Source organism: Patagioenas fasciata, chromosome 5, assembly GCF_037038585.1.
Source record: "Patagioenas fasciata isolate bPatFas1 chromosome 5, bPatFas1.hap1, whole genome shotgun sequence".
Lineage (NCBI taxonomy): Eukaryota > Metazoa > Chordata > Aves > Columbiformes > Columbidae > Patagioenas > Patagioenas fasciata.
Window position 1 is genome coordinate 58,534,661 of NC_092524.1, and position 24,957 is coordinate 58,559,617.

General features: G+C 37.7%; 1 protein-coding gene across 1 annotated transcript in view; it reads left to right on the forward strand.

The window, feature by feature from the left end:
• Nucleotides 1-24,957, forward strand: part of WDR25 (WD repeat domain 25) — a 66,734-nt gene that overhangs the window by 38,843 nt on the left and 2,934 nt on the right. The window contains exons 4-5 of the mRNA XM_065839304.2: nucleotides 8,823-8,953; nucleotides 23,995-24,165. Coding sequence (XP_065695376.1) covers nucleotides 8,823-8,953; nucleotides 23,995-24,165 — 302 coding nt within the window. The remainder of the gene's footprint in view (nucleotides 1-8,822; nucleotides 8,954-23,994; nucleotides 24,166-24,957) is intronic.

The window sequence follows — 24,957 nt, forward strand, 5'->3', positions numbered from 1 at the left end:
GTATAACTAAATCTTACTAATCCAAGTGGATTTAATTTTGACTGTAGTGTTTATGAATGCTAAACAGAATGGGTACTGCCGTTAAAGGAATTTATAGCAGTAGAATAGATTTTATGTGCATGCCTGAGTCATTTGAAGAGACTGCTGTGGGGAAAATTTCATTTTATAAAATCATAGATCAAAGTCCAAAGATTTGTACTTTTAATCATATGCTTTAATTTCTAACATCCCTTTAACTTAACTACCCAGTAATGGGATAGTAGTCTGGATTAAATTGATTGTAGTGGTTTATTTGCAAAAAGGTATTTCTAGTGTTTTAGGCAATAACAGTAACAAATCATATTTAGCAAGTTTCAAAACAAATAAGCTTATAAATGGTTCTTTCCTTACTGACTTGTGAGTTATGTGGTGTTTCTAGCTAATTAAATTAACTGCATGTGTAAAGGCAGAATGAATGTTTATAATCCTTGAAAATACCAGATATTCGTTATTGCCTTATTCTAGGGATGTAGGATTCTTTGTAGCTCCTGTGAACTGCAGTTGTAATGTTGATGTTTAGACTCAACTTCTGGTGATACAGCCGTCATTTGGAAAAGTGTGATATGAGTGACTGGAATTTTATTCTGATTTCCTATGCAGGCCAGTTTCTGATTTCCTTCCCTGTTGTAAAGTTACTCTTTTTTTTTTTTTTTTTTAAACATCTCAGTCAATTCTTTTCAGAGAAACAGGGCAAGCAGTTTGCCTCTAGAATCCAAATCAATTTTATATAAAAAGCCTCATTTCCATTTGAAAAACACTAAGGCAGCTATAAGATTTTGATTTACATTAGTTCACTGAATCATTCATTCCTCCTCACTTCTTCATCAGTGCTGGGATGATTTCTTCTTTGATTAACTTCAGATAGATGTTAGAACTGTTCCTTCACAGAGGACTTTTAGATACTTTTTTAGACTTTGGTCTTAATTACTTGCCATTGCTAGACTGAACTAACTACCAGTGTACTTAAATGCAGTAAATGCATGCTGGTGGGATTTTATAAATAAAAATGCTGTCTTTAAGGCTCTGTGCTACTGTCTTATGTATATGTTGTTCTGGTTTGATGTTTTTTCTAGTCATGTTTGCTAAATTCTAATCTCTCTTGTATTTCTATTCAGAATAGTTTTTATATATTACACCTGTGTTATAAAAAATTGCTGCATGTCCATCACCAAAAGAAACCTAAAAGGCTTAAGAAAATTACTATGAAAAGTTGAAGAAAGATTGGAAATGCAGCTGAGTACATGTGTGGTATTAAGCTGCTCTTTTTTTTTTTTTCATTTTGTGTTGCTTTTCTGTTAGGAAAATAGGTTCTGCCATATTAAATCAAAATTGTAGTCTAGCTAATTGTTTGTTCTGGATCTGATGACAGGTAGTGATAAGATTCTTCAAAGGAATGTGCCAACATTTTTGCAACAAACAGTACTAAAATAAATTCTCCATAAATTTTCTTCTCAGCTTAGACTTAAGGTTGGGTAGGACATTGCATTTTTCATTTTATGGAGTGATTTCCTTGTTTTAATCTTTGTGACTGGAACAAGCAAACACTGAAGTCTCATCATAATGCAGAATTTTTGTTGTTGGCATAGAAATCCTGGTGCAAAGGTAGAAGACACAATCATCCATCCTGCAGTTTTACACCATCAAACCTCTTTCACTTGTCAAGTGTATTTAATGGAAGTTCTTATACATAAGAAGATCTTAGATGGTGCAAGTGGGAAAGATAGGCTGATAGGAACCTCATGAAGTTCAGTAAGTACAAATGCAAAGTCCTGCATCTGAATGTGCAACAGAATAGGCTGGTCCTAAATTGGCTGGAAAGCAGCTTTTCAGAAAAGTACCTGGGAGTCCTGGTGCAGAATATGAAGGTCAACTTCATCCCCAGCCAGATTAGCAAGTGAGACCACATCTGGAATTTTGTGTCCAGTTCTAGGCCCCTCACTTCAAGAAGTACAGGGAACTGCTGCAGAGAGTCCAGTGCAGGGCAACAAAGATGATGAAGGGAGTGGAGCATCTCCCTTATGAGGAAAGGCTGAGGGAGCTGGGGCTCTTTAGCTTGGAGGAGACTGAAGGGTGACCTCATTAACGTTTATAAATATATAAAGGGTGAGTGTCATGAGGATGGAGCCAGGCTCTTCTCAGTGACAACCAATGGTAAGGCAAGGGGCAATGGGTTCAAACTGGAACACAGGGGGTTCCACTTAAATTTGAGAAGAAACTTCTTCTCAGTGAGGGTGACAGAGCACTGGAACAGGCTGCCCAGGGGGGTTGTGGAGTCTCCTGCTCTGGAGACATTCAAAACCCACCTGGACACATTCCTGTGTAGCCTCATCTGGGTATTCCTGCTCCGGCAGGGCGATTGGACTAGTTGATCTTCTAAGGTCACTTCCAATCCCTAACATTCTGTGATTCTGTGATATACAGAGAAGATGATGCCAGGCTCTTCACAGAGATGTGCAGTGAAAGAATGAGAGGCAAAGGTCAGGTGTAGGAACACAAGCAACTTTACAACTCAACTCAAGGGTCATCAGACACTAAAACAGGCTGCCCAGAGAGGCTGTGGAGTCTCTACTGGAGATACTTGGAACTCCAGTGGGCAGACCCCTAAGTAACCTGCTGCAGCCAGACCTGCTTTGAGTAGGGATTTGAACTAGATGATGCCCAGAGGACCAACCTACATGATTTGTTGATGCTGTGATGAAGAAAAGGAAAAGAGAAGAATTCAAATGATTGAGGTACAAGGAGTTCACTTGTCCTGGTTTGGTGAAAATAGATGCTGTTGTACAAGTCTTCTTTTTCTAAATTCATTTTTATAGGTCACTATTTATTATCTTACAGGATCATCCGTTGTCCTAACACCAAGAGGTCAAGCTAAGACTGTCCACAAACATGATTTTAGTGAAAACTGTTGTGCCTATTCTGAAGAGTGTGGGTCTGATCCAAAACATGCATAAAATGTTTAAGGAACTCAAAGTTGTTCACACATTATTCCCATGAGTGGATCTATGGCTGCAGTTTGCAGGAGGCAAGTTCAGTACTGCAGTATGAGCTTTCATAAATATCGGTAGACCCAAAAACTGCAGCTGAGCTGCCTGTAAAGATTTCTGGTTAATATTTTTTTTTCTATTGTTCTATTTGATATACTTTATTTTTTTATGAAAATAAAGCTTTTTGAAAGGTTTCACAAATGTGATAAATAATGTCTGAACCAGTGAGACTCCTGTTTTTGTGCATTTTTACTAACACCACACTCGCAGTCACCTTCTACTGGTGTAAGTTCAGACACTTTGTTATTTACAGAGTAGTAAGAAGTGTTACATGCAGAAAGCACTGAAAAAAATCCTTCTTTTTAAAACAATTCTACGTCAAGTACATTTGACATTTAACTTCTATGATGTCCAGATGTAAAGGAGATGCTCTACCAACTTTAGAAGGGTAACTGTATTTTTAGAATGTATTTATAAATATTTTATTTTTGGAATTTATGTTTTATTCATCAGTGGATTTTTCATTAGTCACAAATGAATTGGTACAATAGCATAGGCAGAACAGTGGCTGGGTTTATGCTATTTGCATATTGTAGATACTTTTCATTTCTTTAATATTATGACAGAGGGAAAGTTCCAAGAAATTTTGGCACATTTCCTATGTTGCCAAATGCTGCAATTGTGTTTTAGTTCATGGACTGAATTTGATTTCAGATAAAACATCCTCAGGGTTATAACAGGGAATTTAAATTCCTCATTGCTTTGAAAGTTTTCACATTACCATGACCAGGATACTGAAATTAAGCAAAGTTCAGATTATATCTAATGTGGCCACTTAAGTATAGTTTAGGGTTTTTTTTAACCTGTTTTATTTTACAGTATTTGGAGAATTTCTTGATGGAAAGTTTGTACCTCCAAGAGGATGGTGCAAATTTGCTTTTCTAATATTGTCTTTTATAGTCTAATTTGGTAGTCCTATAGACATAACATTATTATTAACGTACTTGTTCACATAGGAGTTTTAGCGTTCATACATAAACACTGCTTTGGGATGGCTGTGACTTTCTTCTATTCCTCCACTTCTCTCCTAATACTGTGTAGGTAGTGTGTTATTTTAATATGCATGAAGGTTTTATATGACACGTCAAAAAAAAGCCCAGTTGATTGTGGTTTTTTAATGCTTTTTTTTTTTCTTTTGAATCTCTACGGGCATCTTTGATGTGAGGTCACAAGATTCCCTCTAAAATTCAGCAGTTTTAAGTAATATGTTGAACATGGCTTAGTGGTCACTTTCTAGCTAGGAGGTAACAGCATTTTACTTTCTATATTCACTAATATAAAGTCCTTGCAATAGGAAGAAAGAAAAATGCTTGTTTTGGGGACATTTTCGAGGGTAAAAGATACAATTATTTAATATTTTGAGCACCTTTGCATGCCAGAAACTTGTGACTGCATAGGGGAAAAAATAGGAAATACATATAATCAGAAGAACTTTAGTTCTTGGAAAAATAATGAAGCAATTTGTAAGCATGGCAAGATAAAATGGATAAGTAACACCAACATTGATTTGTTAAGAACCAATTATATCTGATCAATCTAATTTCCTTCTCACTGTTGTGCATGAGAGAGATTGTAACTGTAATGAGATTTTCTTTAAATATATTATCTCATGTCTTTTTGTAAACACAGTAGGGAAATCTGTTCTGCTTAGCAAGATTACTCTCATGTCCTTGTAAGTCTTAGGCTTCACTTTTCTTTGCAGATTAGCATGAGGAAGTTAATGTTTTTGGATCGTGCAGGTAGGGGTGTGAACCTGAGGACCACTAAACACAGTTACAGAAGCATCCTGTGCTCAATAACTGTGCTGGTGTTCTGTGAAAAATTCACAATGTTAAATAGCCTTTAAAATATCTGATTTCATAGTCGAGCAGTTTCACAGCAGGCTGCAGCATAAAGGAGAAGAAACATATGTTCAAGATCTTTAAAATATATCTTTTTCATACTGTGTATGTTAGTGGTGAGCCTTTAATGAATGAAGAATTGAATTAAAGCACTTGAGAATACCAAACACTGCATAGATGTAGTAGATACTGTTAATGAAATTGCAAAGATTAAAGATGGAGAGAAACATTTGCTCTCTTCTTTGGAATAACAACCTCTTATACAGAAAAACTATAAGTGGTATGGATTTTGTCTCAATTAGCCAAGTAGATTTTCAGAAGATGTAATTTTCTACATCCTATGAGTTAGTCGAATCTTTGTTATGCTGCCTTTAGGAGCTAAAATACAATAAATACATACACAATAAAGCTTACTAATTTACAGCCATTGTACTCTATTATGAATAAGGGAGTCCTGCTCAAAGGACATCTTTTGCAACATATAAATTAAGGCCTGAAAAGTTGAATGTGTTTGATGTTAATAAACTGAGTAATTGCAGATAAAAATATGCAGAACTGTAAATATCAACTGCCAGGAGCGGCATCTCCCCAAATCCTACAGCTGGATTTCCTGAGCATGGAGCAAATTCTGCTCATAGGAGTAAATCACACTAAATAAAGTTTATACAGAAAGGGGCTAAGAGTTGAATTCATTGTTTTAACATGCTGAACTGCATGGGCTATTTCGGCCCACATCGTCTTCCACAGTGATCTGTTCCATCCCTTAGGTAGATATTTTTCCTAAGTTTCTAAGGTTCTGAAAGATTTCTGATGACAGAGGTTTCATAACTGTGCAGAGAGTGTGCCCCAGCACTTCAGCCCTGCTGTCCTAGCAGCTAAAAGGGAAGGATTCCATAGAACTGTTAGGAAAGTTCATTTTGCTGGGTTCAGGTATGTTTGTATGGCAAGCAGTTCAATTTAGATTCTATGTATTGTGCATAAATTTAAATTCTAGAAATAGAAGGGTTTCCTTGCTGTATTGGTGTGATCCTGCCCTTTTGAGTATGTTATCTACTGCTTTGCTTCCATGCACTTCTTTTCTACATCTCAGCCTTTTTCTAATTTTCTGTGACATGGCAGTAGAATCAAATTCATATATTCATCTAATAATGCCAAACTCTTCAGGATGCTGTTTACTGAACTTCCAAAGAGAGACATTTGCTTGAATTTCACTTGAGGGAGTGAGAAAATGAGAGAGTTGTATTTCAAAGTGTTGATTGGAGAGCCTGAACTTTTAAGATTGATGTATCCTGGTTGCTCCTCAGACCAGTCAAAAAGCTGGCGTGGTTAATATATGCATCAAACAGGTTAAAGTGGGAAAAGGAAGGGGTTTAAAAGTATAGTGGTGAATAAGATGCTCAAGTTCTTTGTATTGATTTTGTCATTACACTGTAATGTAGAATTCATAGAATTGCACTATAATGATCTCAGTGCTATGAGAGCTTTTTGATAAATAACAGACTCTAGAAAACAAGAAAATGGCAAATGCAGTGCCCACTTCTATCTTAAACCAGGGGGAGATGGAGTAGGGAATTAGAGAATTTGAGATTCTGGAGAAAATATCGAGCAAATGATTGAATTACTTGGAAGTAGCTGGGGATGAGATTGAAAGATGGACTAATTAAGAACAAATTATGTTAAATCAATCTTCTTTCTGTGGAAAAGGTAACAGATCTTGTAGTTAGTAGATGAAATGCATCTTGAATTCAGTGCAAATCTTTTTTGATTGTGTCTTACGTGGCTTTCTTGTGTCTTAGGCCAGAGGAATTTGTAGAAAATGTAATGACAAGAAAAATGTATGGATTATAGAAGAAGCAGTTTGCAGAAGTCTTCAGGAGGTAACACCAGGTCTCACTAAAGTCAGTTAACCAGTTAATGTGTTTTGGAAGGTTAGATGGTTAATTCCGCTGGATCACTTGTGTGTATGTCTAATGCCGTTTGGACAATACACTTTGTGGAGCACTATGACTGCCTTGATGTGTCCTTTGTCAGGCTGTTTGACAGCAATAGTACAGGTAGGCTGCAGTATGATTAAAAACTTGATCATACTTGCAGAGTGTTTATTCAACTAGGTACTAGTAGGAACCTTGGGAGCAAAGTGCTGTTAAACTGACTGATGAGCCTCCATGGGCAAATTCAGTATTTTTCTCAAGTGCTGTGGATGAGGGCAAGGTACATGTGTTTGTGGCTTTTCTAACCCCTGAAAATGAAGCCTGGTAGTGGCATACATGAGAGCAGTATCTTGTTGCTCATATAACTGATGATTTTAATACTTTCTTCCTTCCCTGTGGCGTTGTACCTGTTTAGGTACTGAAAGCTTCCATGGTGAGAGATGGTCACTGTTGCACAAGACTTGTAGAGAGAATCTCTGCTGCCCTTGTGACTTTTTTTCTCTTTTTGGGGAAGAATGTTGTGGACTAAATTGAGTCTTTCAAACAGTAGTGACAGAGAGGGCCTTTAGGTCTTGCATGGGTAATCAGTGGAGAAACCATTAAAAAGAACAAAAACCTCTACAAAAACCTGTTTTCACACAGAACAACATTCATCCCTCCCTTATGCTCCCTGCAATCTATTTTTCCTGACCCCGCTAGTTGGAAGAGTGCATGTCAGCAAGTGAAATCTCTCCTTTAAAGTGAAGAAATAAATACTTTGACAAGTATTAGGTTCTTAACTGTGTAAGTTGAGTTCAGCAGGTGGGGAAAATGGAACTGATGACAGAATCAAATAAATCAGCTCCAAATAATAAAATAAGCTTTAAAAATCTATATGAATGTTTTTCAGTATTGTTCACCTAAGTATTTATACCCATGACTGGTGTTTTTAGCTCAAGTATTTTCAGTTTTTTGAGAAAGCCTATCTTAAGACAATTCTTACTTGTTGGGAATGTAAATTAATGAATATTTTAAGAAGCTTTTCTCGGGAGTATTTTAAGGTGTTTTGTTGTTGTTGTTGTGGTTTTTTTTTTTTTTTTTTGACTTCTGCAGTGCCTTCTTCACTATGGCTTAAAGCAGTAACTTTATTTAATGTAGATCTTTATATGTGATATGTAGAATATAAAGCACAGTTGAAATTGTGAAACCAGGTAAATGTATTTATCTTTGTCCATGCTGCTCTTCCAAAAATGATATTTCAGTGAATATACATTAATATCATGAATTTGTTAGGATGAAAGGAAGCAGCGAACTGCGCAGAAGTCCTATAAATTAACCTAGCTGAATTCTATTGCCTTTGAAAATGTCGACAATCCAACTGATACTAACCACAGGATCCTGCAGAGATTAGTGTACACAATTAAATGCTGGGAACAGTGTATCCATGGGAACAGCTATTGCCTTCACATGGTGGTATGCAAATTATTTCCTACTTTCACAATAAAGTTGCACTCCTACCTTCACAGAAAGAGAAGTAAACAACTCAAGAGTTGTGGTATAGTTTGGGACATGGTATTTCTGTACAGAGAATATTTTGTTCAAGTTATTTTTGTCCCACTGGAAGAAAGACTATGACTTCTCTGTAGGGAAACATTCAACCATTAGATCTGTAGATTTAGTCCTGCATGCCGGCTGAACTGGGACCTTGGTGGAGCTCCTCTCCTTAGTGTGGGAAACCAGTTGTTCTCCCCTCTCAGAAGGAAGCAGTCAGTGGTGCAGAGGCCCATGACCAGGAGCAATTTCACATGGATAGAATTAATGAGTTCAGTCTTGTATTTTCAGTAAATCAGAGTAGCCCCAGATGCTTTATATGCGTTAATATAAACATATTCACCTTTGACAACCTTAATGTTTTTGAAACTAGGTTGAAATGAGTAACATTTTGTTTTCTGCTCAAATTTAAGTTACCACTTTTTACTTTATTTTAGGAAAGCAGATATTTAGCAGCAAAAATGAATTTAGGATCAGTACACTGAAGTTCCACCCTACAGAGTCAAATATTTTCATTTGTGGAGGCTTCAGCCCAGAAGTTAAAGCTTGGGATATAAGGACTTCTAAGGTAATGGAACTATTTTTTTCTCTTTTTTAGGATGTTTCCTAGGTTGGATGTGCTGTGCATTACTAAGCTGCTGGATGTACTGGTCATTCAATGCAATGTTGTTCTGAAGTATTTTGCGTTTGTCATTGATTGTGTTGCCATTAGTTGATATCAACCCCTGTAATGTTTTTGAAGCATGAAGGGGAACATTGTACACACACACACAAAGATTTTTTGGTTTATGTAAATGAGAGTAACATATGGTTGAAATAAATACAGCCAATAGCTCTAGGATAGTAAAAATATATATATTAGGAAGCAAGACAACTAGCATGCTCTGCAAGCTGTTACATGTGAGTCAGGATGTGCGTGCGATACCTTTTGTGTAGAAGCCTGCAGTAATTTTCACATTCATGAAGGGCCACAGAGGATCATGTGTAGCCTCTGCCTTTACTTTATCCTGAACCGTGCAGAACGGTGTGCTCCCAGCTGCCATTCAGAGCTCGGGTAAGGCCAGTGCTGGCGTAAGGCGAGCTCTTCCTCGTGCCCAGAACAGCTCAAAGAGCAGCGCTGCCTGTAAAGTGAGTAGTTCTCTGTTTTCCTTTGAATTTCTATGTGGGTAGTTCCTACTCATTGTAGTTAGCCATCTGTTTGCTCTTGAGGTTGACAGAAGGGATCTGAAAAAGATAAGACTGCTTATCCAAACTCTGACTTAGGTGTGCTAAGAATAATAGGTGAGAGATGTAGACAGATGCTTTTCAGGTATGAGGGGTCTAACAGGAGAGCTCTGAAATAGTTGCTTTATTAAGGAAACACAGTATTATTGTGCAGTTAACAGTCTAATTCCTATGCTGCAATTGTTCCTTTGGATTTGTCACTGATTTTTGAGAAAATAATTTAATCGTGTAGGTTCTGTACCACAGATCTCCCTCACACAAGTAAGTTCTTGAAAGAAAAACGTTAGTAAGTACATACGAAGACTGCTAAGTCAGAGGCTACTCTGAAAATAAATTTATGGTGAGTTTACCGTGAATTACAGTACCAGCTAGAAAACCTTTGTAAAAAGTCTGATGGGATTTATTCCATCCATCACGCTTGTATGATGGCCAGTTTTCCTTGGTAAGGATGTGAAGAGATACTCAAAGCACCATTCTATGAAGGAAGATGATTCTAGTTCTAGATTGCAAAATTGTAATTACTTATGATAAAGAATATCTATGAATTTTTTTTAAGTTATGAGATTTTTGCATAGTAACTCTTCCCTCCCTCTCCCAGTTCTGCACTGGTACACAGTATTCTGGTATTGTCAATAAATGGTTTTGGTATACTGTCTTTAGGCGAATTACAGAACGTGAAAATATGTATCACACAAATAGGAAGTAGAACCAGCTCAAAGGGTGTTCATTCAAGGTGATCAGATTGTAATTTTACAAAGGACTCCTGTTTTTCTGGCAGGGGACTGGAGAAGAAAGACTAATAGAAATCTTCTCTCCTGAACAACAGGATCAGTGGTTTCATAGCATACAAATGAGGTAGGGAATACAAGTGTTCTTTCTCAAGATTCTCATAAAAGTAGACCTTCATTATGGGGAGGAGGTCCAGTCTGTAATCAAACACTTAGCTGTCCTTTTTAACACAGAGAAACCATTGTGTGTCGTGGTAGGTTGAACTTCCTTTGAAAAGTACTTCAGAAATTAAATGGGTGTAATCTTTGTAAGGCTTAAAGATTGTTGACTATAGTGTCAAAATTTGAGTTATTTGGTCCTCGCCAAGGAGAAGATGGTAGAGATAGGTGACAAAACGTTCTTTCTGAGATTTTCTGAATTGGTGCAAGGGGCAATGTGCAATTTGTGAGGTATTGGCCTTTGTAAAACTCATTGTAAGAATGTGAAGGACTAAATCCATACTGACAAACTGTAGACTTCAACAACCCACCCATTCATATCTTATGCCATTCTGATAAAACTACTAGTACCCTGGCTTGAGATAATGTCCTGGTATATTTTAATTCTAGTAACTTATGCATAAGCTACACATCTGGCAAAACTGCAGAAGAAAACTGCAGTTTTCAGTACTTTACCATTGAACAGTTATAAGAAACAATAGTTGTGCTAGGAATCACCTTTGTGTGTGTTGCAGGGGATGATGTATAAGCTGCATGTGTGTCTGCATGCTGAGCCAGTAGTGAACACTTCTGGTGACAACATCAATGATTCATTTCCAGACACCTTAAAAGCCATTTATGTCTATGTAGAAGTGAACCATGAGTGCTTAACATTTTATTAATTTGACTAGACATTCACTCTAAAACAGCCCTTGTTTTCTGCTAACTAGGGAGTACATTATCATATGAGATTCAAACAGTATTTTATTGTATCTTTGTGCTTTAATGCTCATTTGTGGTTTTTTTTTTTTGCCTCTGAGCTTACTAATCTGGTTATGATGCCTTTTTCAAATGGGTGCAATGAGATATTTGTCTTTCCATGGGCCATACTCTGTCCACTTTTAATACTGTTGCCAAAGTAGATGGTACTCAAGATTGTGACCAGGATGCTATGTAGTAGCAGAATAATGCATTTTTATCTCAATGACTAATTGTACACTTATTTTTGTAATGCTGAAGCTCCAGCCTTGGAGCCTGCCTGAAGAGCTGTAGATCACTGAGGGATGCACATGTGGTTGTCTCTGTACTTGCAGGACATTCCTGTGCTTAAGAAGATTATGTGTAAACTATAATTCAATATCCTGATGCTAATGAAGAGATAAGGAAAATTCCTACCATAGTACAAGGAAATAATTCACTTTATGAGACAGTAAGTGAATGAATGTGTATTCTGACAGGTAAAACAGGAAAGGGCAAGTGTCTTGTGTCTTGGCAGTTACAACCCCAGGTACCAGTATAAGTTGGGGAATGACCTCTTAGAGAAGGGGAAAAGGACCTGGGGGTCCTGGTGGACAGCAGGATGGCCGTGAGCCAGCACTGTGCCCTTGTGGCCAGGAAGGCCAATGGCATCCTGGGGTGTATTAGAAGGGGGGTGGTTAGTAGGTCGAGAGAGGTTCTCCTTCCCCTCTACTCTGCCCTGGTGAGACCACATCTGGAATGTTGTGTCCAGTTCTGGGCCCCTCAGTTCAAGAAGTACAGGGAACTGCTGGAGAGAGTCCAGTGTAGGGCAGCAAAGATGATGAAGGGAGTGGAGCATCTCCCTTATGAGGAAAGGCTGAGGGAGCTGGGTCTCTTTAGTTTGGAGAAGAGGAGACTGAGGGGTGACCTCATTAATGTTTACAGATCTATAAAGGGTGAGTGCCACGAGGATGGAGCCAGGCTCTTCTCAGTGACAACCAATGTTAAGACAGGGGGCAATGAGTATAAACTGGAACACAAGAGGTTCCACTTAAATTTGAGAAGAAACTTCTTCTCAGTGAGGGTGACAGAGCACTGGAACAGGCTGCCCAGGGAGGACACATTCCTGTGTAACCTCATCTAGGTGTTCCTGCTCCAGCAGGGGGATTGGACTGGATGATCTTTTGAGGTCCTTTCCAATCCCTAACATTCTGTGATTCTGTGAAGTTTTTAGGCTCAGTAAAATAAAAACCCCAGCGTGTTTCTTTTGTACACATCCTGTATTGGGTTATCTCTGGAATTTTTTAGATGTCATTATATGCTTTGTTCATTAGGAAATAATTACATTCATACAGAAATTCATCAGTTGGAAAACTAGCCAATTAAGTAGCTCTTGAGGAATATTAATTTTAATAGCAAGTAGTGTCTAATTACCTTAGAAAGTGGAAGGCGTGGGTTTACCCTTGTAACAGATATTGATCTTTTTGTGTTTGTTCGTTTGACATGTTTGTTCATTTGAAAACCATAATTTTGCATGTACTGTGATTATCTAAAGCAGCTGTGTGGTGTACTCTCTTACTCTAAAGGATTTCCAAATGGCGGAGAGAGTTTCTGTTATCCTTTGATTTTGTTTTTTTTCCTCCATCTGAGGTAGCTGTAGCTCAGTGATGGGTGTAGACTATTAGACAACTGCATTTATATTAGTTTTAGAATTTGAAGAATGGTGTGTGTGTACTGAGTGAATATGGAAGGTCATGGCTGAGTGGAGAAAAGCGAAAAATATCAAACGCTTATTTAATTGCTTGTGGTTTCTTCTTGCAGAATGGCAAGTATCACCTATGCATCATTGCTGCAAAATAACAGTTACATTTCAAACTCTCGGCCATACCACAGTATGTTGGTTAGGCATGAATCATCAGTATCATCAGTGTCTCACATCTGCTTCTCCCTGGTTTGGGGGATTGTTGTGGTTTAACCCTGGCCAGCAGCTAAGCACCACGCAGCCACTCACTCCAACCCCCAGTGGGAGGGGGGAGAGAATCAGAAGAGTAAAAGTGAGAAAACTCATGGGTTTAGATAAAGACAGCTTAATAGATAAAGAAAAAGCTGTGCATACAAGAAGAACAAAACGAGGGATTCATTCACCGCTTCCCATCGTCAGGCAGGTGTTCAGCCATCTCCGGGGCAGCAGGGCTCCATCAAACGTAACTGTTACTTGGGAAGACAAACACTATTACACTGAACATCCCCCACTTCCTTCTTATTCCCCCCAAATATATACTGAGAATGACATCATATGGTATGGAATATCCTTTTGGCCAGTTCAGGTCAGCTGTCCTGGCTGTGCGCCCTGCCAACTTCTTGCGCACCTGCAGCCTTCTTACTGTAAAGTCCTTGACTTACCATAAATATTACTTAGCAACAACCAAAACGTGAGTGTATTATCAACATTCTTCTCATGCTAAATCCAAAACACAACACTATACCAGCTACCAGGAGGAAAATTAATACTATCCCAGCCAAAAGCAGGTTAGGAATTTCAATGGGTTCTCCAGATATTCCTACTTTCAGCTTATATTTTTATCTTTATTCACAAGAAAAAAAAGAAACCGCCAGCTCTCTACCTTTTCCATCTTACACAGTTATGAACATGTTCAAGATTGGATAAAGTGTCCTGGCCAATATTTTGAAATTTATCCTGTTCTAACAAGTGCCACTTGCTCTTAACAGAAATAGATGTCTGATGCCTTTTACCACCTTGTTTCAATTTTGATGCAAGCAACCCTAATATCTTTCAAGTGCTTTCATCCTAATTCATTACAAGATTTTCCTGTTTGCCTGTCATTCAGCTTGGAATGATGTGTGGGTGAACTAATGATTCTTTTTGTTCCCATCATCATACTCCTGATAGCCTTTTCAGGCTTTGCATCATATTTCATCAATAGAGTGAGCACCCTAAATGAAGAGCTTGGATCTTGTTACTCATTGCACATTGAAAACTCAATTTCATCATTCACTCGTAATTCAATTTCAGAGGTCATTCTTTAGGATGTACTCCTGTGTTTTAACAGGCTATCCACTTGCACATCTTAAATTTAGCTATGTGAGGCAAAATGATAATTGTATAATAGGAAATGAGGGAATTTTGGAAATTCAGAAGAAAGCATTAAGTATCACAGAGATAGGGAGAATGACTAATAACAAAAATAATGTCTAATTACACATACATATGTGGTGGTTGAAATGCGTTGCTTTGTGCCATTGTGCCACATTGATGGTTTCTGCTGATGGAGAATGACACAGACTAGCTGATAGTGGTATTTTTCCAAATTAGTACTTCTGAAATCTCACTTTGATTATGATGGGCAACTAATTTTCCACAGGAGCATGAATTTATGAGCATAAATTACTAATATTTTTTCATGTCTTGAATGTGGTATAAAAATTAGATTTCTGAATCCCAGAGACAATGTATGAAGATGAGTTTGAGGCAGCCTTTCAGCTACTAGAACACAGAGAAATGTACAATAGGCTGTTAATCAGAAAGGCAGATATAAAAAAAAAAAGGAGAAATGTTGAAAGACATTTATTGCTAACCCTGTTCTGTTGTGCAAATAGGCAAAATTATTTCAAGTGTTACATTTTTGCATTTGCTATTGAGCAGGATAAAGAATGAACGAACAATATGGGAGTTAAAATCTTCAAGATAAAGCTAAGCAATATACTTCAGAGGAATGAGTGGATGGAACAGCTTGTTAACTGCTCAGTGAAATATAAAGTACATAGGCTTCTCAAAATTACAGAGAAAAGTAATCAAAGCCTGAAAGGAAAAGAAAAGAGTAAAAGACACTGTTCAATAGCATGTAGAGATTTATTATAGTGGTATTGCTTTCTGCCCAGTTTTGTCTCTAAGAGATTATTCTGAAAATCTTATATTGCTGTATAACAGATTGATTAAATTTACAAAACATTTGGAGAATGTTTATAGAGACTTCATGAAAAGACCAGAAAACTTGGGAGTGAACTGCTATGTTTAAAAAAAAAAAATCTCTGCAATGTCGACTGAGGAGAGAGCATCATATCGAACAGCCCCCATGGGATCTTTGGACCTCAGAGCTGAACCTAGAAAAAACATGTAAAATGCCCTGTGAAAACAATTGTGCAATAACACTGAGACCTTAAAGTAGTGAAATGTAGTTTTGAAGTATTTTCTTTCTCTGAGCTGTGGATGAATTTCTTGGGAAGTTCAGCACAAGCCAGTTGAGTTACAAAGTCACTCTCTGCTTTGGCTGATCTACATTCACTTTTCAGACAGGAGACAATATGTGTTCCAACTACTTATTCTACCTGAAATTTTAATATTCCTTGAAATACCGAAGAGAACAAAGGATTGAGACTTGTATCCTCTAGCTAGTGTTCACAAAAGAAAATGTGACTACAGCTGATTTTTTTTTCTTTTTAAATTGGGTTTCAGAGCTTCCACAGTTGTAATATCGAACAAGACTACAACTGTGACTGTCTGGGACTGATAACACTTTTAAAGGATCTCAGTTTCCTTATACCATGAGTGAATTGTCAGACTGAATTGGAAAGATTTATTTACATTTGTCGGCAAGGTTTGCAGAGTGTAAAGGAGGGATGCTATTAGCTCTGCTGAAAGGACATACAGTACTCAAGAACTTGCATCTGAATATATTCATTTAAATTTTCTAAATGTATCCATATAATTATTTCTAAATTTTGCATATTTTGCCTTTTTTTTCATTCCGCTTTGATGAAACTCTTAATATTTAGTAAGCATTCAGGAACTCATTCTTTATCACACGCACACAGAAATGCAAGGAATTCTAAAGGCAGGGAGATCACTAACATTTTTTTGAACTCTGTTAAAAACAGAGGAATAATTTATGCAGCTGTTGGATGTACACTGTTTTTGATCTCTTCTCTGTTGATGTTCGTGTGTTCTGTCTCATAAACCACCCAGGCCTGCTGGAGCTTTGGCAAGAGGTGTCTGCTGGGGCTGCTGGAGCAGCAAGTCCTGATGAAGCACCATCTCGTAATCTGGAGAGGGAATAAGTGGAAGGCCATGGGCTGTGGCTCTTGATCTTTAAGCAATACTTGGAAGTTCTTAGACCTTCATAGATGCAAATCCACTGCTTATGTTAAACAGAGGAAGGACATGGAGCAGTAGAGACCCGGTAGTATAACCTGACACAACCACAGAACAGACTTTGAAGGAAAAATTAAAAACATAGGGATAAATGAAATACTAATTAAAAGAAAAAATCATAGAATCACAGAATCACTTCAGTTGGAAGAGGCCCTCAGGATCATCGAGTCCAAACATAACCTAACTCTAGCACTGAACCATGTCCCTAGGAACCTCGTCTAAATGCCTTTTAAACATCTCCAGGGGTGGTGACTCCACCACTTCCCTGGGCAGCCTGTTCCAATGCCTGACAACCTTTTCCAGGAAGAATTTTTTCCTAATATCCAATGTGAACCTCTCCTGGTGCAACTTGAGACCATTTCCTCTTGTCCTATCACTTGCTGCTTGGGAGAAGAGACCAACACCCTCCATGCTCCAACCTCCTTTCAGGTAGTTGTAGGCAGCGATAAGGTCTCCCCTCAACCTCCTTTTCTACAGGCTGAACAGCCCCAACTCCTTAAAATAGTCATAACAGTTAAGCAAAGGTAGACTGTGTGAAGCTTACTTGATGTTACTCTATGATTTCTTCATTGGGCTTTGACAGAGCAATTTGAGAAGTTGGGGAAAACAGGGACTAACCTAAGTATCTGAAAACGGGAAAACTAACTAAAGGGGAGATTGCAAAAAAGGAAACTGACTAGGAGGAACTTAGTGAAATGCTTCAGGAATGGCTTCAATTGGACACCACATTCAATATTTTCTTTTAGAAAAATGTTTGTTACAGAAAGTAGTGTGCTAGCACAATCAACAGTAATAATAAAAAAGAATATAATACCATGCGGGAAAAATAGGAGTGACCTATTAAAAATGGGATGGGTACCAATGAATGCAAAGGTCCAGCCTTTTGGGCTTAATAACAAAATTTTGTTAGTACATAAGATGATTTAAAAAAAGACAAGTACAAAGTCAGTCTATTGGAGTGACAGAAAAATTTAAGGAAAAATTAGATTTGAGGATTTACACAAAATTCCCATTTTTGAAACTGAGGTCTTCTAAGCTATAGAAAAAAAAAAGAACTAGAAAAATGGTAGAATCAGTTATTTTGAGCTTTTAAAATTAGTCTAGAAATGCACTGCAGAATTTTTATTGTTAGTGGAGGCCAAGGCAGGGTTATTTTTTTTTCCCATCTCGGTTTATTATTCTCAATTGAACGTTTAGCTACAAATTTGCAACTGTCATCTATACCTTTATGCTTAAAAAGAAAAAAATGAAAGAGATGCTCTTTATGTTGTTAAGCTATTTCTCCATCCTTGAGTTTATAAAGAAATAAGCCTAAGCCATTAAAGCAGACTTAAAAATTTAATAAATTTGGAGTGCAAGTGCAGTGCATTTGTTTCCTTGGAAACATTTTATTTCAATTTCTTTCAGATGAGATGCAGTCTTTTTAAGTAGCATGTATTTAGGAGACCTAATGAATTTGACTCTGGATAGCGTAAAAATATGAAAAAAGGCTGTAGAAATTGGTGGAGCTACTTGCACTTCTGGTTACTATAGAAACAGCCAGTACATCGTCATGTACTGGTGGTATTAGAAAGAACAATGTAATTAAAATAAGATGATTTATTCAGCGCTTTGGAAAATAAAAGTTATTCTTCTCACACTGTGTCAGAGGAATCCTTACTGAATCTATGGACAGAAAATTCAAAGGAAAGTGGTGAGGGTGCATTTGTACTTGTGTAATGACGTTTGTTTTTGAATGTTAACATTCAGGGATCCTTTCTGAGTGCGAAGGCACATTTTATATGGCTGTAACACATACGTGAGCAGTCCTGCTGTGTTTATTTGGAAACCTCATGCGGTAGCATCGCAGATGAGAATCATAGACCTGTCTGTGCGTACAAGCTCTCTGGGAGCAGCTGCTCCTGGAGAGGCTGAAATGGACCAGGAACACAAAGTGTCTCCTGGAGCGTGAGCATTCGAGTGAGAAGCTGTCGGTGAATAGCAGTTCCAGTTTCAGCCCATTTCTAGACAAATTTTACACGCCCAGCAGTGACCAGTATGCACTGAAAACAACCGAGAGTGTGAAAGCACAGCAAACTTCTTTATCACAATTCCTAGCAATGGTTACCCAGGCCTTTCTGACTTGCAGTTTGGGGACCTCCTGCACCACAGATACTGTCTGTGTCTTTCAGGGCTCTCTTTGAGGGTTCATGCTGTGGAATTGGCTATTCTTGATTTTTTTCTCTTTTACATCTGCAACATGTAAGGAATTCATCAGCTTAAAAATGCCTTGTGTGAAGAAGGATCTCTCTGTGTTTTGAAGCTGCTTTTTGCTAGTTTGGAGCCTAAATTCTTATAATGTGAGAAACCATTCACATTCTCCGTGCTGCTCATACTGTATTTCCAGTTCTTTCATATTCCCTTGGTAGTCTCATTTCTATACTGAAAAGTCCTTGATTATTGCTCCTCACAGAAAAGCCATTCTGTAGCACAGTGTTCCTTGTTTGTTACCTATATACAGATTTCACTTACCCTGTTTGAGATGAGATAATTTTAAACAAAAATATCTAATGGGAAAATATTTCTTTTCTAATAAATGGTTGATACTTTCCATCACAAGATTCTTGTACCTTCTCAAGCAATCTGAAAATGACTTAAAAAACCACAATGTACATTTTTCATACCTAACAACTTATAGGTAAACACTAGATTAAGCTCAATCACTTGTTCATTGTAATCAGTCTCCCTTTCATTTTAATTATTCTCAGGACCTCTCAATGATCTTGAGCGGTATCTGAAAACAGAGAAGTTACAAACAGGAAAAAACTGAAATTGAAAAGCAAAATAATTTTTTTTCAATAACCTAAAGAGAAATACATCAGTCTTATGTTCAAATACTTTGAAAGAACAGAAAACTGTAGCATGCTTGATCTTCCTGTCTATGATATTGCCATGTGTTTTGATTAAAACTGCTATTATAGCTTTCAGATGAAGATCAGAGACATAAATTGAATTTGTCATGGGGTTGTGCTTTTATTGTGAGCGTGTAGCTAAAAATCAAGTAATAGTCATCTGCCTCAATACCTTACCCTAGAGAATAGATCAACACAAATGCCTTGCACTACAGTAGATAAAAATGCTTCTGTTTTGTGCAAAATAAGCTTTCAGTTGAAATGTACTTTTTATTACTAGTATAGGTGTAGTACTGTTGCACAGAGGAGACTTAGATCAGTCCCCCATTGCATTAATTACTCAATCTGCCAGTAGGAAGAAGCAGTTTCATGCCAAAGCACTCAATCTGAAAAGGTAGGACAAGAAGTAGAAAAAAAAAATGGCCATTCTACAGGTTGGAAACCACAGCACTGATTGACCAAGGCTTTTTTTTTTTTTTTGATGACCAACCGGTTTGCCTGTTAGATTTCTTGTGAGACCTTATCTCCTAATGCTCAGGACAATGGCTATAAAAGCACATTTCTTTCTCATTACTTACCTAAAGCTTGAGGAGGTTTTAGGAGAGCGCAGTGCATGTGGGTTACGATTGACCAACACAGAGCTGGTGTGAGCAGCAGCTTCTGAATTGCTTCTATGGAGGCTTTGAGCTTTCTTGACAGACAAAATACCAGGAACTGCATGTGCTTTATGTAGAGAGGTATTATGGAAAACCCATCTGAAATGTATACCTTGAATTCAGCATCACAGCATGCTTTTCAAATCACCAGAACCTTAAAAGTCTGTTTGAAACTGATTTAATTTGCTTAAATTACCTTTCTAGTCGAATGCCTGCAGCCATGAACTCTTGACTCAGTGAAGAAGCTTTATTATTATGTTGAATTTTGTTGACACTAGAAACTATTATGCCTTCCTTTGAAATGATTTCTTTTATGTCCAGAAAATGCTTAGATTGAAGAAGTGGACTGTGGTTTTCCAATGCTTATGGGTGATAAATCTGCAAATAGAAAAAGAGCCAAAGCTGTTATTAACAAACTAAAGCCGCCAGGGTAGGGAAACTGGTGCCGAAGCAAGTTCCTCAGGCATGTCATGAATTAATTGTCCAAGGTAGAACAAAGCAGGTTTAATAATGAGTACTTTTCTGAGCAGGGGTGTTGCAATTAGTTATTTTTGAAAGCTATCTTTATGGGAGAATTTAAATACTGCTGCTATTCAAATTGTTAATTTATTGTCCTCTGAGTCAGTTCTTACTATGTGGTTTGAAGATTAAATGACATAGTTTTTCTGAGGTATGTATCAAACATATAGAAAAAGATGGTCTTTTCTACTAGTTTTTATAACGGCAGTTTCCTGTTGCAGAGATAAGATACACAGGTAATTTGGTTAGACAGTCTATTAAGTAACAGACAATGAAATACATTTAATGATCAGCAGTGAAAATATTTAAATTGACAGTGGCAGTTTATGTAAGAGCCCAACAGGATTTCAGCAAAAATTAAAAGTGTGTTCACATTACCAACTTTACAATCTTGTCTTTTTCCTTACTGAGAGGTGTATGTTGCTCCAAAGCCATGTTAAAAACAAGTCTCAAACCTAAATCTAACCAATTAACAGTGCTGGACACAATGTATGTATGGATATGTACACACATACATTTCACAAGGATTTTTTGGAAGCTATGTCTGAGTGTGTTTCATCTTTAAAATTAGAAAAAACCAAAGAATCACTGCTTTGAATCACAATTTGGGATTATCTTTTCTTGCTCTATATTGATCTTCTTTATTTCCTGGCAGCAATTGGGCTTTGTTTCTGCCTCTCTGTCCCTTTTTCTACACATTTGTGCTCCTCCATTCTCTGATCTTCCCGACTCTCTGGGTGGGATTTGTCACTTCTGTGAAGGTGCCTGCTGCTAAGTAGCTGCCGCCTTCAGTCTGTCAGGCTGGCAGAGCCTTTTGTGTCCCCTCCTCTCCACTTAACTTTATTTCAGTTCTGTATTTCCTGCAGTTGTCAGGTTTCTGTATGTTTTTCCATTTCTCGTTCCAAATAGCTATTATGTTTTGTGGGCTTTTTTTAGTTTGGATTTAAAAAAAAAATATTTATTTTTAATTTTTGCTCTTATAAAATAGCTTCATTTTCTACTTTACTAATGAACTACGGGTTTCCTTTTATAACTATGCAAAGAAATAGCTATGCATAGTGATTTCTCCATAGGCAAAGTGGAAGCTATAAATATGCAAATGTCACTTTTGGCTTTACAAAGTTTAATTGCTTTGTATGTTATGCAGATTCCTAGGCTGGAAAATCTGACGAGAGCAAGTAACATGTTTGTATATTCACTGTCTTAAAAATGCAGGCAGACTTCTGAAAAGTGTGCCAGTTTTTTTGAGTCTGCAAGTTTACATCTTGCTGATGTTATTACAGGGTGTGTAGGGTGCTTGAATAACCGAGATTCTTCCCTGAATGCAAACGTCGTGTTTCTGAACTGTACATTTCACAGAGTCTGTGAAAAGCAATTGGAGCAGCTGCTGCTGCCTTCCTTCCACATGTCGAGATCACAGACAGCAGAGCTGAAAGGGACCTCAGGAGATCACCCAGTATATCTTTACTGTAAAGCAGGATCAACTAGTTCTCAACAGTTCCAAACAGATGTAGATTTTTGAGCTTGAGGCAAGAAATCAAGATGTTCTCATGTTATGTGTGGTATTTGAAATTATTTTTCTTTTATTGGTTAAAATAGAAAACAGAGTAATAATGCAGATTATTTCACCGTGACACATTTAGGTTATTCCTTTAAAAATGTATGTGCTTACAGTGTCTGTAAAAGGTCTAGGCCTGAGGTCAGTAGTCACGTGTCATGTTAGGGCTGTGAGGAAGGCACTAAAAGGCCTCACAAAATTTAGAACCATTTCAGGATAGTACTTCAAGCACTCTCTGTGCTCTCTTGGTTTTTCTAGTGAGGTTAGAGGAATGACTAACCTCTGAACACCCTATTAGAATTGCAGGATGCTGTGTTTTAGCTATCTTGGAGAGAGAGATTTAGATCTTAATAACTAGGAGTCTTCCAGTGTCCTAGTTTTAAGGATCACCATATTCAGAGAGAAGGAGTGCTTTGATCTGGCCACTTGCCTTGAAGTTTCTTTTCACTGGAGTCAAATCAGAGGAGAGGAAAGCAAAGGTATTGATTTGCAAAATTCAAAGCAGACAACATAGATGCAGAATTTCCCGAAGAAAGGTGGAAAGAAAGGAAATTCAAATTATTCATATATTCCTTAGAATAGTTCAAAATCTCTTACTTTTTAAGATCCAACTCACAGGCTGTTAAAATATTCAGAGTCCTGCGGCTGAGGACCTGCTGAGCATGGATCCAACCTACTTCTGTATAAGGCCTGAAAGAGGATCTAGATTTGGGAACTGAGGTGGTTTTAATTTGGGAGAAAATTTACGAACTTCAATATTTCCTTTTACATCACAAACTGCTTTAGAAATTGTTCATATGCATTAATTACATGATGGGAACTAGTTTATGGGGCACATTATTTACTCTACATACTTCAAAGTATTGATGACTCTGATTCCCTGCTGCCCTTCATTTTCACCAGAGTGATAGCAGAAGCAGCAGAGACTGGTTCCTGCCAGGACCACCCGTAGGCAGGTGAGGTGGCAGGTGTCGGACTGAATCCCCATAGACAGAGGCAGGATCCTGGCTGAGTCCTTCAAGCATGGAACTGTTTGACAGCAGTGCTCCTGTCACCTCCACCCACCATCTCTGGCAGCACCTTAAAAGAGCAAACTCTGCTGGGGTTTCTTTTTTCAGGAGAGCATGTGAGACCGAGCCCTTAATGGGATTGAGGTGTCTTCTGCAGGGTGGGTGGGGCATTCTTCTGCTGAGGGTGTCCACGTTGGCCTCGTAGGCAGTTTCTGACCGACTGTGCCAGCTTTGCTTCCTTGCCAAGCGATCCTGATGCCGGGGTCTCGCTGCTTCCAAGTTAAGCAATGACATACAGCAGTGTGGGATGGGGAGAGCCTTGAATCATCAAGTTTACTCATTCCTAGCCATAAACAATGATTTATAATGAAGTTTGGAATGATCAACAAGAATATTCACTTCCTGCCATGTCCTTTTCATACCTGTGAGTCCCAAATCGCCACTAACCTGATTCCTTTCACTGGCTCTATAACTAACAGAAGAGTTTGAGAACAAAAAGACTGTGAACTCACACATCTGAAGTTTCCTGGAAGGAGGAAGAAGAGATCCTCAGAGTGTTCTGAGTTCATAAAATAGAAGGGAATTTGTGTAGACCCAGCTCCACAACACTGTTGTCTAAAGCTTTTATTGGACCTAACTTTAATTCTGTGCGCATTTATAACAAAATCTTATGTATATATAATGGTACAAACTGATGCTTTCTTTTCTCTCATCTAATTTTCCTGTGTGTGGACTCTTTACATAAATTAACAAGCTATTTATTACACTAGTGCTTCAACATTTAAAAATCAATTACTTTTTCACATTTTAAAATAATATATGATTTGTTGGAGATAGTTATTAATGCAAAGAGAGAAAATATATCTGATAATGTTATTCTAATCTGTCAAAAAATACCAAACTTTTTTATCCACTAGGTGTTAAGAGTGTACAAAGCTGCAGTACAACAGACATTGGATATACTCTTTCTCCCTGAAGGAAGAGAATTTCTTACAAGCACAGATGCAGTAAGCCGGGACTCAGCTGATCGTACTGTTATTGCATGGGACTTCCAAAGTGCTGCGAAAATCTCCAATCAGATTTTTCATGTAAGATTAATGTATTGTTTGGGTCATGAATTAGTACTTCATGCTTGTCAGTGTTGTAAATAAAAAAAAGGCTTTTGATTGTCCATAAGATTGTTGTGTGATATATAAAATGCTCTTAAGTTGAGGGCTTTCTTTACTTTTATATTTTAAAAACACCGGTTCTTAAAAATAACCTTGAAGACTGGTAGTTGTGTTAAAAGTATTTACATTTCAGTGCTCATTCACTGACATCTCAGCTATAGTCAGGCAAGGCCACTGCAGTGTCGTTCTGGCCTGCCAGTGGTGCATGGCAGTAGTTGCTATAATGCCGCATTTCTTTTCCCACACTTTTCCTAGAACAGCAAAATGATACATTTTTTGTCAGCTGCAATGAAGGCTATTGACAAATGGAGTTTAATATTCACATAATAACAGCAGCCTGGTACAGGCATATAAATATCTAGTAGAGCATAATCACAGAGGAAAAATTTACTTTTATCAGTGCAGGTGCAGTATTTCTCTCAGTAATCTATCCAGGCAAGACGTTTAATGGACTAAATTGTCTAGAAAAGCTGACAGCTTCAAAGGAGATTACCAAGGAAGTTAATAGATAACTCCAGCTCCCTGAGTCTTTTCTGAAAACCCAAGTCTAATATTCTATGTAATATAATATGGCTGGGTTGTATACAGATGCTTTTCAGCTGAAACGAACGGTTCTCTACTGACAAGAACATGTAGTTGATGATCTAAAGGGATTGTTAGATGTTTAATTTTCACAGTTCTGTCTTTGTCCAGTATTGGGTCTATTAACAT